A 17,856-nucleotide genomic window follows, 5' to 3' on the forward strand; every position below is an offset into this window, starting at 1 on the left:
GAATTTATTTTTCATTTCTGCAGCAATTTCTTAAGTACTGGAAAAGTCCATCTTATCTTCCCTCAGTCTTCTCTTCTTTAGACAAAACTACTTTTTTCAGTCTTCCCTCATAAATCATGTTTTCAGGCCTCTCATCATGTGTTCTCCTTTGGCACGCCTACAGTTGTCCACATCCTTTTTTGAAGTGCAGTACTCAAAACTGGACACATTCCAGCAAAGTATTACTAATGACATGTAAAGCCGAGGGATTATTTTGAGTTTTACAGAACAGTCACATTAATACACGGTTTATTTTTTTTTCCAACCGTGTAACAGTATTGTTTCCTGTTTACTGATGTTTTTATTGCAGTGTTCCTCCTCTTGAGAGCACACATGTCATTATTCCTACCTTCGTACTTTGAACTTAAAATGACTTATTGGAAAGATGGCCTAAAAAGCAAATAAATCAAATTTACCTGAATTTTAACCTTACTCTTCAGCATGCTTGACATTACAGTCTCCTAAGCTTCTTTTCTGCATAAATATTTGATACTTTTTAGCCTACTACCCTTTCTCTTACCATATATAGTTCCAGATATAGTTAAAAATCTCTACAAGCTCCTTAAATCAGCTGATTCAAGAATACAGGCAGACCTGGAGACACAGTGAAGGCACAGACGTCGAGCAGCAAGGGCTTCCGTCTTTGCCAGGGAAAGGAAAAGAATGCTTTGACAGGATTACCATCAGAAATTAATGAAGTTACTTAAGCACTCTCAAACTCGTCAAACAAACACTTCCACAGATGGAAGCTGGACCAGTGCTTAGCATGAAAAATCTGGTTTTATAACAGGTTTTGCAATACCATACATACTACTTCTAAGAGTGCCTACTGATGTCAATAGAAACAGATGCCTTATCCTTGCAAGCAGGAAACTCCCTGGCACTGCTCTCTAGTTCCCTCCCTTTCTCTGCAAGTGTCCCAGTTTTGCAGGAAATCCCTTTTCTAAAAGGGTAAAACACCTTTTTTTACACTCCCATCACTCTGCCTCTGGAGCACTCACTCCAGGCTTTCATCTCCTTGCTTTGACTAAACCCTGCTCCTTTCCTTAGCTGTCTTGCTAAACCTTAGTTTGTGGGACTGTAGCGCACTGACCGCCCCACTCTGCATAGGAATGGGAGCCATGAAGCACAGTGACAACATCCATCACAGCCACGGTAACAGCAGCAGGGATGGCTTTCCTAGAGCTGGTGATAGACTGGGTACATGTTTACCCAAGTCACAGAACTCTACCCTGTCTTCCCACTGGAGTGTCTCCTCTCCCACATCTCTCAATATTCCCAGAGGCAAGTAAAGCTTCCTGGAAGCAGCTGGTTCCTGTGTGAGCCACAGGAGAACTGGCCAGTTTCTGAAAAATCATCTATTTTTAAACTAACCTTTGAGCTCAGAAGTATAAAAATCTAATCTGCCATGCTCTTGTGATGCATAATTCTTTTTTCCATTTGGCAAAACCCCTCTTTCTCTCTCCATTTTATTTTTCTTTAGTTGCAGCAGAAGGACAGCCATACATTCTGTACCTAACACTTCAACAGTGGATGTTTTAATGAATTAGAAACAGTATTAAATGATTAATTATTTCAGAATCTACTTGTACAAGAAAATTCTCAAATATCATCTTTAAGAAGAGATGGTTGAGAATGAGGGAACAAGTGCTTGGCCTGCAGAAAGAATATTCTGTCTCCATGGGATAAGGTAAAGAGAAGAAGGAGGAATCACATCCCTTGCCATGCCAAAGGAACGTTACTGACTTGGCAAAGGAAGAGAAGGTCTCATTTTCAAAAGGGTAAGAAAAGGAGCAAAGCACATGTTAAAACCAACTACTTCATCTCCCTTCAGGTTTGTTGCTTTTTACTGACCAGTGAAGAAAAGAGAGGCAAGAGATGCTATAAATCGTTGGTTACATTATGTAAGAAAACACTCAAAGCTAAACACCGGGTACAAAGACAGATGAAGATATGTTTCTTCAGGCCAGCACTAGTTTGGCTGAACTGTATCCTGAAGAAAATCCACTCCAAGGTATATTTTTCATTCACCTGTATTTGGATCAATTTAGATCTACGTTTAATAATTTCTTTCATGCAATGCTGTAACTTCTTTGAACAACTGATAATCAGTAGCCTAATGATGTTGCCTCTGCATAATTCTTACTGATTCCCATGCCTTTGGGATATGTGTATTTGAGGGTTAAGTAATTACAGCCCTTTTTAGCCTCAACGGCCAAGAAAATTTCCATACAGAATAGTGGGTTGAAAAATCACATCCGCTTCAGCGATGAGTGTCCTACATAAACAGTGACTGGGTTATGAAACCCGAGAAGGCATTCAGCTGTGTATATCTGAAACATCACTCTTATCTTCACTGCTGCCAGATTAACAAGATGATGGACGGGCCAGTGGTCCTCCTTCACCGGGAGATGTGTTTTATTGCCGAGACAATTCATTCCACAGAGCCTTCCTGGAATCTGGGGTCCTTCCACAGGTTTCTAGCCTGAGAACTTCTAACCATTTTTTTTTAATTGTATTTAATAACCACTAGAAAAGTTAAATGTTAGTTACTGGTCAAGAGAGGAAGAGATACATCTATCTATTTTATATAAGCAGACCACATATTAAAATTACGTACACATACGTAACATTTCCTGATTTTGAGATTACTGTCTTACATGGGGAACAAAAATAAGTTTTGTGCACATTTTCTTAGGTTTAAAGCCAAAGAAAAACTCAAAGCCTCACCCAATCTGCTATCATAGCAGGTCATACTGACATAACTTTCAAAACAAAGCTGGATCCTTCAGACACATTAGTTTGCTTCCTCTTGAGCAAACTGAGTAACTGGGAACAGCAACAGCCTTAACGTCTGGAGAGGAGGAGAGAAATACACACCCTGACAATGAATTGTACAACTGTTTTCCAAAGCAGGAAACAGCAAGACTTGGGATTCCCAAGTTCAATTTTTACTGCATTAGAAGAATGATTCCAGTAATTGCAGGCACCTTTCCATGTACTCTCTATTCTTCCATGCTCCAGCTTCTTCTGCTTCTCTTCTAGTTATCTCCCACCCATCATTTCTCAGCCTAATCTGCACTGTTTAAAATTTATACTGTGCATTTACACATATGTCATATATTCCTTCCCCCCCAACCCAATAGAGACACACAGAGAAAACTTTTCATTATATTTTTAACAGACATTCCCTGGCAATTTATTATGTGGCTGTCTAAGCCAACAAAGCAATGGGTCAAATTCAGCCCTGGATTGCTTCCCACAAATTCACTGGAATAATGCTGAGCGTGATTTTGGCTCTAAGACTTTATTGTTAGAGAAGCGTTTGTTTGCATTCACAAGTCATTTATCAAACAAAATGAAAAAGTCATCTAGTAACACAATGGCACAAGCAAACATCTGAACCTGAAACAGATAAAACAAGAAGCCAAGAGCAATAAACTCATAAGGAAACATGGATACCTTTGACTAAGGCCAGACAGACATTTATTGGAAGCCAAGATTAGTAAGCCTTACCACTTATAGTTACGTGATCGTCCTTGGAGGCACTCTGTGTTTCTTTTAACTGGATCTCTGAGCTCACATCCACTTTTCTTCCAGACAACTCTAAATACGCATTGAGAGAGGCAGGTACCTTGACTGTAATAGAACCTGGTATAAATGTAAACGAAAGCTAGTTAATGTAACATTCAGATAAAAGCATGAAACACGCAATTTGTAGCCAACTTGAATGTAATCATCAAGGGGTTTTTTGTTTGTTTGTCAAGAATCTTCAAACACAGTACCTCTTTTTTTTTTTGTTTTGTTTTGTTTCTGAAAGGATATATGAAGATATCTTCATTCATCATACCCAGAATACTGTATGTAGAAGATAGTGTCACAATATCTCCTTGGCAAACACAAAAATTACCATTAACATCTACCACTAGCAAGGGCTCGCTAGAGGATCTTATTATAGGAATGATCAAGGGAAGCAAAACTAATAGATCTCACAAATATTATGACTTTAGTTTTATTTTCTAGCATTGACATCTACTGCTAGCAATGGCTCGTTAGAGGATCTTATTACAGGAATGAGCAAGGGAAGCAAAACTAACAGATGTCATAAATATTATGACTTCAGTTTTATTTTCTAGCTGCATATTTACACTCCTAAGCAGGACATGAGATTGGATTTGGCAACTAACCCCAGCACTGCATGGCACATTATGAAAGCACTGGTCCTCTGGAACAGGGAGATGCTGCTCACACACTGTTAACGTGAGCAACTGTTGGCAGCCTTGAGCAGATGCAGTCTCAAAAGTGGCTAAGCGGTTCACACTATGTATCACTAAAATGTAAACTGCCAGTAAAAATGCAGCTTTAGTGGCCTGAATAATTATACCCTTGAGATTAAACCCAGCAATTCTGACTTCTGCATCCCCTAAATATGTGCTTCAATGCATCAGACTGAAGGCAGATGCTGGGCCCCCAACCTCCCCACATTACTCACATTTGGAATTACTCACAGTGTTTGGAAGCTGTACTCTACACATTAAAACAAAACCTTTCAAAATTCAGAATACACTTTCTGTATACATGCTCCAAGTTTTTTGCCCAATTCCAACTTTCACTTTAGAAAAAAAAAGTTTCTTTAAACACACCTCAAAAGCTGAAGCAGAATATAAGAAAACTGATACCAACTAAGTAGCAGTCAGAAAGCAACCCTAGCTAAGAAATTTAAATGCAGCAGAATCATTTGCCTGTAACAGTCCTGATGAACAAATAACTGCCAGTATAATTAAGGCCTCAATTTTGCTGGATACACAAAAAATTTAGGATAGGAAAGGGAAAAGGTCTTCAACTTTGGGTCCTCTTTGGAGAGTTGTTCTGTGATGTGACTCACAAAATCCAACACACATGCAGCTAATTTATCACAAATGGGACATTTTCTACACTGCAGCTGTCAGCAGTAACTCTGAATTTACAGGGTAAGTGAAAACAGAACTTCATCAACTTTGCCTTTACTAAACTGTGCTGCCAAAAGAGATGGTCAGGCAATGCTCTGCAAATAGCATTAATTAGCTTTTATTTAATATGTTCCTCTTTGCTACTAATTCAAAGAGATGCAATTTACCACTAAGTGACTCAAAAGGTAATTAGGATATAACACAAAAATAAATTCCTTTGTACCAATGGAACCAGAACAGCTTGTACACAAGTGGCACACAAGTGATTTCAATGTATTTCCTTCATTATTCCCCTTCTGAGTAACTGCTTGGTTTTGAGTGCCCATGCACTGCCTCACAGAGAACAAGGTACCAAATACCATCTTCATTTAAAACACCTGAAGTGTCTGACATGATGTTAAAGTCAATTACAGAAATGCTGTGGTGTTTTTAGTGTGGTTTTTGCTTGTTTGTGTTTGGTTTTTTTTTTGCAAAACTAGGACTAACAAGAGCTAATCAGGGTTTTTCTTATTTGCCATTCAGAAGATATGATATTGTAAAACTATGAATCCAACTTTAGGAGTGAGCTCTTCATTAAGGAATGAAATTGTAGTGAGTAATCAGGAAAGGAAAAAAGGAGGAATGGTAGGGTAAGGCCCTCGTATCTTTGTTTCCTGCTTTCCAATTTCAACAATGTGACATTTCACCAGGAAAAGGAAAAAGAAATGTAAACATGTGATGGTTGTCACTCTGCACATACATATATCAGCACCATGGAGTAAACTGTGTGCGCGGCAAAGGAAGATTGTAATGCAGGTCAACTCTGCAGAATGCTAACAGGTAGAATGCCAGAAAAAAAAAGTACTGAAAAATACAAAAATTCTGTAATCTATTTGAAGTTTCATCACCCTTTACAGAATTTACCAGCTTATAAGTATGTATACACATATTCTAACAATGAGGTAAAACCAAATGCAGATAAGCAAACACATTCATGTTTTCCAGACGGATAAAAATACCCCTTACCCTCTTTTCTTTTACATCATAAGCTGCCACCAAAAACATATTTGTTTTAGTTTGCTAACCTTTCTGGGATTTCAGATCCACTCTTCTCAATTGACTGACGTAAACATCTATTGCCCCGTGATGCGTAGAAGCTTTTAGACTTCCATCTGATGAATCTAAAAGAGAAAAATAAAACAATTTGTGTATCATTCACTCTTTCTAAATAAAAATTTGCTAGAATCTTTCTTTGTGCTTTGAACTGTTTTTGTCAACTCTTCTGTTTTGGAAAGTATCTTATTTCATTTCTGAATATTAGACTTATCTTAGAAAAGCATGTTTCAGAACAAAATTTACCTTCCCAGTCCAGAATTGTGGCATACACTGATCCCAAGGCCCAAGGACTTGTAGCATCTACACGGCCTCAACAACACTCAGCTTTTTCCACAAGGATGAATTCATCTTTGTGCAGAGATCGAGCACAAAACTTGAATACTAAGGCCTATTTTAGTTTCCAAAAGAGTTCATTTGCTCAGACTCTGTGCAGGGAGAACTCTACCCGGGAAAGCTGCCCCATGCAAAGAGCAACAATTGTGCACTGCAATGTCTTGGTACACAGGACTGTGCTATCAGGCTTTGTCAAGTCTGATTCACGACATCTGAATTTTAAACAAATGTTTGAGATAACTATTGCACTTTAACATACATAGGATAGCAGTGGGGGCTGTTTGCTGTGGAATAGAGACCTACATTTTCTTCTATACTTTATCTAAAATTTATAAAAAAACTTTCTGAAGAAACCTTTTCAAAAAAGAAAGCTTTTATGAAGCCTTAATTGTATACACGAGGAATAGTGTTTAATTACTTGAAATGTATCCCAGTTTTAAACGCACACATTTCCATAACATTACAGTTAAGTCCTAAAGAGTTAACTTTTGAACAGACCTGGAGCTGATAAAACTTGCAAATAAATGATGAAGCACTCTAGAGAAGCATAACAAATTTACATATATAAGTGAGCAAAAGGCAGCCAGCAAAATATCTTTCCAGATACGCTGCTAGAAATCAGAGTATTGTCAAGAAATCTTGCAATACTGACAGAGACCTTTTCTTAGTTTCTGGATCTGCATAGAAAGGGAAGCACAGTTAAACTGTCAGAACTAAAGTAACAGAATCAAAACTGACACTTGCCATATTAAAAATAAAAACATTAACGAGAAAATGAAATTGATAACATAACAAGGATGTCTAACATTAACACCTTAAGCTTGCCATACAGTTTCAGCTCTAAATACGCTCATCTGGAGCTTTTCTGATGCCAGATCTCATGCACAGATGTGGGAGATCAGTGTATTACACACAAAAGTAAAAACATAGAGAGGGGTTATTATCCCACAGCTAAAACTGATTTCTTTGGAGGAAAGTAATTAAAAAAAGTAGTCAAACCATATTTAGTCAGCTGAGAACCTGAGACTGTCTTTGACTAATAAGAAAACAGTAATGATCAGAATTGAATGGGAAAGTTTTCCCCATCTCAGTAGGTTAAAGAAGTTCTGTTTAAAATCTGAAGGGAAAAAAAAAGGAATTCTTCATTAACTGAAATTAGTGAACTGGGGAAAAAAGTTTTGCTTGTGTAGTCACAACAGAATATTTCATTGATAACTTCTAAAAACGTTTTTAAAGTTTGAAAATGGAAGCCATTGAAACAAAAATTTTATACTACTCAATCTTTTAATTTAAAATTTTTTGTAGTGCTAAATCAACATTTTAATGCAAAAGCTACTTTTGCAGATATTCCAAATCGAATTCAGTAACAGCCACTCACTGAGATTCCACATAACCTTGACAGACATTTTGTTGGCAACAGATACAGGCAATACCCAGTCCTGATAACTCTTCTACTTCAAACTAAACATGCAATTAGCTCCTTTATCTGCACTATGAAGAAAGAGTCTCTGTGGCAGTACAGTGATCCTCTCCAGGGTGAACAACTGCTGACAGTCTGTACAGCACCACCGGCTAATGGTACTTTACAGGGACAAATGTTTACCAGGTGAACCCTTCATCTTCCCATCCTTCAAACGCAAAGGCAGCTCTTGTGAGATTCTTCACAGTGGAAAGATGCCCTTTGCAAATCTATGAGCCCCACTTCAAGACTGAATAGAGTTCCTTTCCAGATTTTCAATTTTATATTTATGTATATACATAGTAAAGAATTCTAATTGCATAAGAACAGCTGGATTCTGTTTGCTGATGGTATAAACAGAATAAAGAATGCAGGAAGAGGGCAGTAGATGTAGGTTCACCAAGGCACAGATACACCTTGAAAGTAAAAAACAACAAAACACACACACACACCACCACAAAAACCAAACAAAAAACAACTGAGGGAAAGCAGAACATTGTTTTGGAAAGATGACAAATACATTAGTCCAGCTCTGAACAGATTCAGGCCTTCAGATTTGTTCTCTTGATTTAAAATCACGGAATTTTTATCTTCATTAGCCAAATTTTAGTACCTTAAGAGTGGCATAAGAGGGAAATGTATGTTTGAAATATAATGAACAAGCCTGATACTTATAGGATACTGCTTATCTTAGAACATACCTAATGCATATTAAATAATAGTGATAGTACTTAATGAGACATAAGAGCGCACTTTGGATTCAATTATCAAGAGCTTTTAGCGCACCCCCAACCAGTGAGGGACAGAAACAATTTTTAAGAAAATCAATTATTTTTCCACTTATGGCATCCTATGACTTTCAGACATCATATCTGTAGGAAAATACTGCTTGTTAAAAGTTATTAGAGTTGGATCATACTTGGATGTCTAGTTATATTTCTACTGTCTGGAATGCAGACTGGTGAGCTCTCTATTGGAACAGACATACCCATTTGTGGATGAAATGGGTGGTGTAGTCCTTTTTCTTCTACGAACAAATAGGCATTGATAACTATAGGAAGATACACATTCTACAAGTATAAAATATATGTCTTTTTGAAAGTAAAAAAAGAAAATATTGCTCCAAAACCAATATAAACTTAGGTACTACTGTTGCAACATCCAGAATCTTCAGCTACATGATATCATATATGTTTTATAGCATATGGTATGACATCAGAATTGTTTATTGCTAATAGAACATGTACAGAAATAACAGTGTTTATTCTTCTAAGCTGCAAAGAAAATCCTGTTCTCAGGCAGCAGCTATTTTTTCTGTATGTTCCAGTTTTTAGAAGTAGTTTCTCCAGGACATAAGCTCTGTCCAGAATGTTCTCTAATCTGCATTCAAAAGGAGACAAAGAAAGAGAAGGGGAACATGGAAACAGAGACTGACAATAAAACCAAGCAGTAACTCGGTGGATGTTAACTGATAGTGGACTATCTTTTTTCCAAACTTTCGCTTTTCACAATCTGACAGCTGAGGGATAAGAAAAGGCCGATTCCAACCTGCCTGGAGAGCAGCACCCTTAGTATAGAATGGTATGGGAAAAAAAGCACAGGGGCAATGGGGAAAAAAATGACAGGTCTGTCATCAGAACACAGAAGGTCAAGATCTGAGATATAAGGTTGGAAGATAAAGGACACTTAAGAGCCAGAACACTGCCATCTGCTTGAAGTATGTTAAAGACTAGATCAATGGAACTAATTGCTATTAAGAGACAAGTGTGTGCATGGATAATTTATTTTTTTTTAAAAAAAAGCACTCAAGAGCTGTACTTTATGAAGTACAGTAAATGCCTTTAGTAGAATTCAGAAATGGGGTTTGAAGTTAAAAATTCCCTAGATGACATCCTAAAAATTGAATTCTCAAAACAAAACTCACAGCATTACTTCTAAAGACATTGAGTTGTTCACTGTTTTTTTTTTTCAGTCATCCAAAGCTGTCTTAAATATGATAACTTTTCCATCATTTATTCCCTTCTTAAAATAAAACTTCAGTGTTTTGCCTCAATTGTCTTATTCTCTCATCACAATGAAAGACCTCAGGACTATACTCAAATTTATGTTTTTTAGAAAGCTGCAATATTATTAGCTGTTACACTTCCATTGATTTAAGGCAGTGGGCATCATGGCAAGTCACGGCAAGCCTTTAGGTTATCCAGTGAGGGTTGCTGAAGAATGAAATTAGTAGAATAAGGCAAAATGACACTGACATATTAAAAAATCAGTTTATTGGAGCTCAATGTACAGTTTTCCTTGCCAGACTGAGTCCCTGCTGCCCATAAGCTGGTTAAAGTTGTTTCCCCCTCTCCGAAACAAAACACTAGAAGCATTACCATTTCTGACTATACCAAACACAGAAGACTCATTTCTTCAGTGCAAAATTTGGTTTAACATAAGTCATCCAGCAATGAAAAATGGGGTTTTTTTTGAGCTGGTAGGGGAAAGTCTGGCTTGGCAGTAGAGAATATATAATCAGACCATACCAATAACATTGAGAAATAAGCAAATGCTGGCAGGACTGAACATGAGCCCTGGCAGAACAGAAGTCCAACAATATCCCTGGCAGCATTACCTGGGGCATGGCCAGTGTATCAAGGGAAGGGATTATCCCTCTTCTACTCAGCACTCACTAGATCACACCTGGGATACAGCATCTGCTGTTTGGGCTCCCAGGATAAGGGAAGCATCAAACTGGAGTGAATTCAGCAGAGAAGCCCTGCGATAGTCAGGACATGCAGCACCTTCCTCAGCAGAAGAGGCTGAGGGGTGAGGGCTTGCTCGGCCTGGAGCACAGATTGCTTCAGGACCTGACAGCAGCCCCCTTGTATCTGCCAGGAGATCAAGATGGCAAGAGCAAGCTCCTCGGAGTGGTGCATGATGAGAGCAAAACAGACAAAGGACATAAGCTGAAACAAGAGTTTCAGATCTTTTTTTCCTTCTATCAAGACTTTTTTCACCCCGAGGGCAATCAAGCAGTGAACAGTCTGCCCAGGGAGGTTGTACAGTCTCCATCCTTGGAGGTGTTCAGGCCACAGGACAAAGCCCTGAGCAGCCTCCCAGCTGGGACAGCTCTGAGCAGGAGGCTACAGACTAGAGACTGCTTGAGCAAGGGGGCTGGACAAGATGACCCCCACAAGTCCTTTCCAACCCCATAATTCCATGATTCTGAAGCTCCCTGAGGCTTCTTCTAACATAACTTTCCTTAAGAATTTACCAAATAAAAATTTAGAAGACTAAGCTAGTTCTAAAACCAAAATACTCCATTTGTTTTTGTAATATTATTCAGATTTCTAATGACTATTTTAAATCGTAACTTAAACTAGAAGTAAAAATAGGCCTGGTTGTTTTAAATTAAGACACCAATCAAAACCTGTAGAAAATTTGTTAGAAGAAGAAAGCTTCTGGTATAGGGTTAGAAAACAATTTGTTAGTTACTAGCAAAGCTTATGGTACAGAAAAAAATTGAATAATCCATGGGATACTTTAATATTTTAACAAAGTCAGTGCGAAACACTGCCATATGCCAGCCACTCAAAATTGTACCGAATTTTGGGTAGTCTTAAAAAACCAAAAATACATTTACTCAAACCAGTAATACCAAAATTTAAAAAACACACCACACATACAAAAAACCCAAACCCCAAATTAAATCAAGATATTCTATAAATAATAAAAAAGGCAGAAAATTAAAGGGAGTGAGAGACAACAGCATCAGTTTCCCATTTTAATACAGATTTATCCAAAATAAAGTGTCAATACAGTCACTTGTATTTTCCCCAAAATATTTTTATTAAAAAAAAAATCTAGCACTCTCAATCATGTTTTAGTTTGACTTGTAAATAAGTCTCTCGAAAGCTAAGGATACAGCCCCAAAATCTAGAGATTAGTGCTCTTTTTCAAGTCAACTGATAAAGTTCTTTCTCCAGTTACTTATAACTACATCCCTAGGAAAACCTACCCACAGAAGTTGGAAGATGTGAGTTGTTCTTCCTGTTTCTATCAGCAAACCCATGTCAGGCCTCTGGCAATCCAACAAAATATCTTGTGGCATATTTTTTCATACACAAAAACCTTTCACTTAAAACTTCATATTTTCTTTCTGAAGCTTTTAAGAGTTGAACCACTTGATCTTACAAGTTATATGCCTTTGGAAAAAAATCCATGAAAACCTAAAGGATATTTAACACTCTTTAGGAAGAGATTAAGTGTCTAACTAGTGCTTTCAGAATTGAAATCTAAAATATAAAGTTTATTCAACTGGAAGATGTGCCTTAATGTTAAAGCTGAACCTGATTAATTAAGGAAAATTATCATCATCTGTTGATGGAAAAAAAGCTACCTCCTGTGTTAAGAAACCTTTCTTTAAATACTCTTCATCTTCTATGAGTTTATTTAACAGAAGGAAAAACAGACCAGCAAGCTTAATTTAATTCTGTGGTTTAATGACTAACTTCTAAGAACATGTATTGCATTCATTTTCCAGGACTGTTAATATAGATCACTTAGAAACATATGAGTGGTAACAGTACAGCCTGGCCCTGAACAGTGCTTAGTGAGTGGCTATGGCTACTACCATTACCAGAAGTCTTTGGGATTTGGGTCTGTAACTAAGTTTATTTATGAAAGGGGAAATCCACCTGTGTACTTTCATGATATACTGAGCCTTGTCTATGATTCTGTTACTTCAGTTTTCTGCCACAGCAATAATCAAAATTTTAGTTTCTCACTTTTCTGTTAATGAACTATAAAATATTTTCTTAGAATAATGCAACTGATATAATGTGTATCACAATGGATAACTCTGAGTTATCCTGTTGTATAAAAGCACATGTTCCTGAAAAAGAATTTGAGCTGTTTTTATTTCTGAAGAGAAAACAATGATTAGCATAATGGCTTGGAAATGTTTAAATTATCACAAGCCCCAATCACCCCAATGTATAATCAATGATTAATGCTTTGTAATATAAAAATTATATATAGCTAATCATTGACATCAACAAATAAGAGAGAGAACTAGGTTAATGGCAAAATGATTGCATTTGATGCAAACTTAATCTTTCCTCATGTCCTTTTCTCCCATTTTAATCTAAAAGATGACACCTAGACTCAGCCTAACTTGTGCAAAGCCCAGCAAGTACTGTGGTATCAAAAGCCAGACAGCGTGTCTCACCCAACTGCAAAAAACAACAGTCACGTTTGGAAAGGATCTCCTTCAGCTACAGACCTATCAGTGCTACTCCTGAAAAGAGGGCAGAAACATCTGTGAGGAATTGCCCCCTTTTTATTCTCCCCATGAATATTTAGCTTTTAGAAAGGAGAAGGGAAGAGTGAGAAAAGATATCAGAAAGAAGGCAAAACTTACCTACTGTGATACTCCCTGTTTTAGTCTGAAGGCTGGTGTTACCTATTAGGGAAAAAAAAAGTTGGAAAAACATTAAAAGTACATTATTTAACTGGTTTCTGAAATCATAACAAAGGCTAAGTAATGTGATCCTATACAGAGGCATTAGAGTTGTAGTAGTAGAACTGATTTGAATATAAAAGCAAAATAGCATACCAGTTCTATTGCTTGAATATTACTGCTTTACAAACAAAAATCTCAACACATGATAACAATGAAGTGATTCCAGACAAGAAAAACACTGAGTAAAGCTTAAAGACAGACTGGATGTGAGGAAGAGGAAAGCAGAGGGGTGTTACAAGGCTTAGGCACAATACTTTAAAATTTTATTTTGGGCCTTTTTTTGTTTTAATTGCTCTGATGCCTGCAACAGCACTATGGAAGATTTCAGTAGTTTAACTGGAGGAGTAAAATAAACAGTTTCTATTTTCCTCTTTTATACACATACAAGTCCCACCCACTCACCAGAGCGGATTTTTTGCGTTATCCTCAAAGGCTACCTCCTGGACCCACTGAACATTACCTACTCTCCCTAAGCTTATTCTTACATACATGATGATCCCTTGTTAATACTTTTCATTGACTTCAGTAAGAGCAGAGTCTGTCGGACAAACTGGAGAACATCAAACAAGAGAGTATATAAGGCATAAAATGTAGAATGGTCTCCTACTGAACTTGCATTACTTTGAACAGGCACTGGTGTTTTAGCCTTAAAAAAAATCTCAGAATACATGTTCTTCCCCTTTACCTATTGCATCAAGAGGAGGACAGATGTACCCCATAACAGAGAAGTCATCTATACAACTAACAGTCTAACAAAGCTGGTAGACACTCTTGTAGTCCCATGTATGTTAGACATGTATAATTGCCTCAGAAAACCAATCTTAAACTGAAAAACTAAACCGTGTCATTCCTGCCACTCCCTTATCCTCCCAGAAGGATAAAAAAATAAGTTTGATCACACTCACTTCGTAATAAAATTTTTAATTTTTTGGAAGCCTTTGAAATTTGCAAAAAATCAAGCTCTGCTCCCATCTTCAGTAATGACACAGTAGTAATCAGCCACTAGGGCAGAATGCATTCCACTGTATATGACTTGTGTTTTTCTTAGTGGTCCATGGGCTGGAAGCTAGAAAAGCAGCCTATCATCAACTGTCTTAAATCCATCATTTCAAGAACATACTGCACAAAATACTTTGGAGTTCTGAAAATCAAGAGTTGAAACAAAACCTTATTCCAATGAACCTGAGAGACATTTGGCTTTAATATTTGCCATTTTTAAAAGGTACATTATAATTATCCCATCTTTTTTCCCATTCTATCATGACTAGTACTTAATTTGTATCACCTACAAAAAGGCCTAGGGTTTAGTCAGCCAGCAGCTCCCAGCTACAAAGGGGCTCTCAGGCAGGTTTGTAAAGTTTGTGTTGCCCGGACTTCAAAATTCCCAGTGCAAGAGCAATGAAGTCTAGTTCAGTTTTGTGTGCAGATGTGCTGATTGTATGACAACTATAACATCAGCATAGTGTCAGCTATAGGAAAATAGTGGGCTTAATTGCCAAATAAACCATCTGACCAAGTATTTACAAACAGAACTACCACTAAAACTGAGCTACCTCATGAGCAAAGACTAAAAGTGAAAGTGACCAATTTTTTTTCTAACAAAACATTATAACAGGAGTTTATCTTTTCCACTAATTTGTTTGTGTGTGTATAGATACATGCAATATAATAAAAGACTCAAAGTATTTGCTCTTATTATTAATACATGATTGAGGGTCATGATGATTTGCAGAAAATATTTTTCTGAAAAAGCAGACTAGAAGTACCAAGCAAATGTTAACATGCAATTGTTTTTAAAAGAAACAGCTAAAATAAGATTAGGTGTTCCAGACCCATTTAGTAGAGAGCTCATGAAAATAATCCTGAAGTAACATAAATGTCTGTATAATTTGGATACAATTCTATTCATTTTCACATTGTTCCTCAGCTAAGTGACTATGAAGCATTAGTAAAGATGTAAGTCACTAACTATCACAGTTATAATTTAATTGTTGTACCAAGAAAACAAAAATAAGCTTTTGGACATGCACAGAGCCATGAACGTGTTCAGAAACTGATCACTCCACAGTATCATATCAGTTTGAAGTGAGGGAAATAAAACAAAAAACAGCTTATCAGACAGAAGTACCGGTAACAATGCAGTCTACATGTTCGAAAAACACAACAACAGGAAGAAAAGTATTTCTTATTTCTGCCTACGCATGCTGAAGTGAGCTTTACCTAACAGGTTTAGAAACCATTCTTAAGTTTACTATAAATGGACAAAGGAGTTGCTCCTTCAAGGAACCAACAAGAGGCATTTCTCAAGTAATATGACAAAACAAAATTGCTAAGAAATTGCAGCAGATTGTTTAAAAGACATATGGCTGGAAATCTGGAACTCTGACCTGAGTAATTTTCACTTTTTGTACACCCTCCAGTTTTTTGTATTTAATGTTAAATCACCACAAACGAATTACAGCACAGTCAGTATTCAGTGTGAATTTTGTTAAGCTAGGGGACCACACCAGATTCCAGCCTTGGCTGCTGTTTATATAAAAGACTCTCAGGTAATTAGTTTTGGTTCTAGGTGAAAAACATTAAAGGGTAGATGGATTAGAGGCTTTTTTCCACCCAGTCAAAGAACAGAAACTGTCACCACTCTGTTAGTATAGGGTGCCAGCACACACGGACTAATTCTGCTAAAAACTTTTAAATACAACTGAGTTTTACCATAGTTCTTAGTAGATGCTGTAAGACTTACTTCTCCTATAAAGCAAAAGGATGGAGAGAGAGGAGGAGAAGCCTCTTTCAGTATAATTTTCACTGCTGAATTTTAAAATATTTTGACATTCTTAGTATTTGTGATGTTTCTTCCCTATAATACACACTTTTTGCTATTTCACAAGCGTGCTATAAAATTATTTTTAAAATAAATACAGTATGCAATATGGTAAGTTAATTCTTATCAATTCAGTCTCTAACAAATACAGCACTGTTCTGTTAATATACTGTGCACAGCTGATTTAGTAACAGTTTATAGCATTAGTCCATTTGTTACTTGAAGCATTATGAATACCTTCAAAACAGCTAAATTTGTGACATTATTTCCATCTTACCATGAATACTTCCCAGCAGAATATCACCAGCTATTGAAGACAGAGATGATGATTCTGCATAGAGATACTTAGTTTTCAGCAGGCCATCTTCAGTGGATATGTTGATGGATTCCCCCTGCAGCTTCTCTATATTCACACTCTAAGAGAAATAAACTTAAATAAACATAATGGAAAACTTGTTGTCACAGTTTGAAAAGGCAGAGGGAAGTAAAACTATTTAAGGGCAAAACAAATGGAAAGCAGTGGTTGGTGGAAAACAAACAGAATCAAGTTCTCAGTTAAAAGCTACACAAGGAAAAACCACCAAAACCACCAAAAAATGAAAACATTTTTATACAAGAGCTCTGACCAACAAATTAATGATTCTTTATAAAATTCCTATGATTTATTACATCCATCATGCAGGTAAGAACCCAAACAAATCACAAACAGATGGAAGAAAAACTGGATTTTTTTTTAAAAACTGAAACACTTCATACAGCATTACAACACCTAAAGCACTGCTAACCAGGTTTCTGGCACCATATACTGAAGCATCCACTGTCTTTGTTACATCCACCTATTTGCAGATTTTTAACTGGCTCACTTTGTAGACAGAGCTCCGGTGAAGGTTTGCAAAAAAAGCCACAGTGGCTCTTCACTGTCAGTATAATTGTTCATATCACCTTGGATATTCAGGCCTCTATTCTTGGATTTAAGCTCCAAGCTATACAAAGCCCTGAAAAATGCAAGATAAGATCTCAATTTCTGCTTCTTTTCAATAGAAATGGAGAGGATAGTATTTGAAAAGTTGTGTTATTAATAGATTCAGAAAATAAAAGGTGATAGATGAAATTAGATACACACAAGTAACAAATTGTGCGACATAATCTATGCTTATTAGAACAAAACAGAACAAATCACATTCGTATGCAACTACCATATGAATTTAATTCTAGTCTTCCTTATTTAAACTTGATTTATGATGGAATCATGCAACAGTTCATACTTAACCCCCATTCAACTTGGTTTTATATGGCTTATGCAGACTTTAAGTGAATTGCACAAAATCCATATTTGTTACATGAATTGATATATGGACTTCTGCATCAAACTGTGACTTATGCCAATTTATCTTTAAATCCACTTTGTCATTTTAGCATTGTCATCTTCTGGAAAAAAGCTAATACAAAAAAAAAAGTCTGATGACCCTTCCAGTGTTATGTTATCTAAAGAATACACTATGGATGAGGTAAGAGGTATTCTGACAAACAGCAACTAGTGTTGCACAAGCTCCATGCTGCATTGTGTCCCAAGAGACAAGCTAAAGAGGCTGGTTTAGCATGGAATATATGACAGGCAAACTATACTGTGACCTTACCAACCCATACATAC

General features: G+C 36.8%; 2 protein-coding genes across 2 annotated transcripts in view; one reads left to right on the forward strand and one right to left on the reverse strand.

Moving 5' to 3' along the window:
• FBXL13 (F-box and leucine rich repeat protein 13) overlaps positions 1–4,122 on the forward strand; it is a 97,605-nt gene extending 93,483 nt beyond the window's left edge. Inside the window, exon 22 of the mRNA XM_065049140.1 lies at positions 3,860–4,122. Coding sequence (XP_064905212.1) covers positions 3,860–3,914 — 55 coding nt within the window. The 3' untranslated portion in view covers positions 3,915–4,122. The remainder of the gene's footprint in view (positions 1–3,859) is intronic.
• FAM185A (family with sequence similarity 185 member A) overlaps positions 1–17,856 on the reverse strand; it is a 37,208-nt gene that overhangs the window by 5,600 nt on the left and 13,752 nt on the right. Inside the window, exons 4-7 of the mRNA XM_065049156.1 lie at positions 16,483–16,621; positions 13,283–13,324; positions 6,053–6,148; positions 3,556–3,690 (exon numbers count right to left, since the gene is read on the reverse strand). Coding sequence (XP_064905228.1) covers positions 3,556–3,690; positions 6,053–6,148; positions 13,283–13,324; positions 16,483–16,621 — 412 coding nt within the window. The remainder of the gene's footprint in view (positions 1–3,555; positions 3,691–6,052; positions 6,149–13,282; positions 13,325–16,482; positions 16,622–17,856) is intronic.

Source organism: Columba livia, chromosome 1 (genome assembly GCF_036013475.1).
Source record: "Columba livia isolate bColLiv1 breed racing homer chromosome 1, bColLiv1.pat.W.v2, whole genome shotgun sequence".
NCBI classification, from domain to species: Eukaryota; Metazoa; Chordata; class Aves; order Columbiformes; family Columbidae; genus Columba; species Columba livia.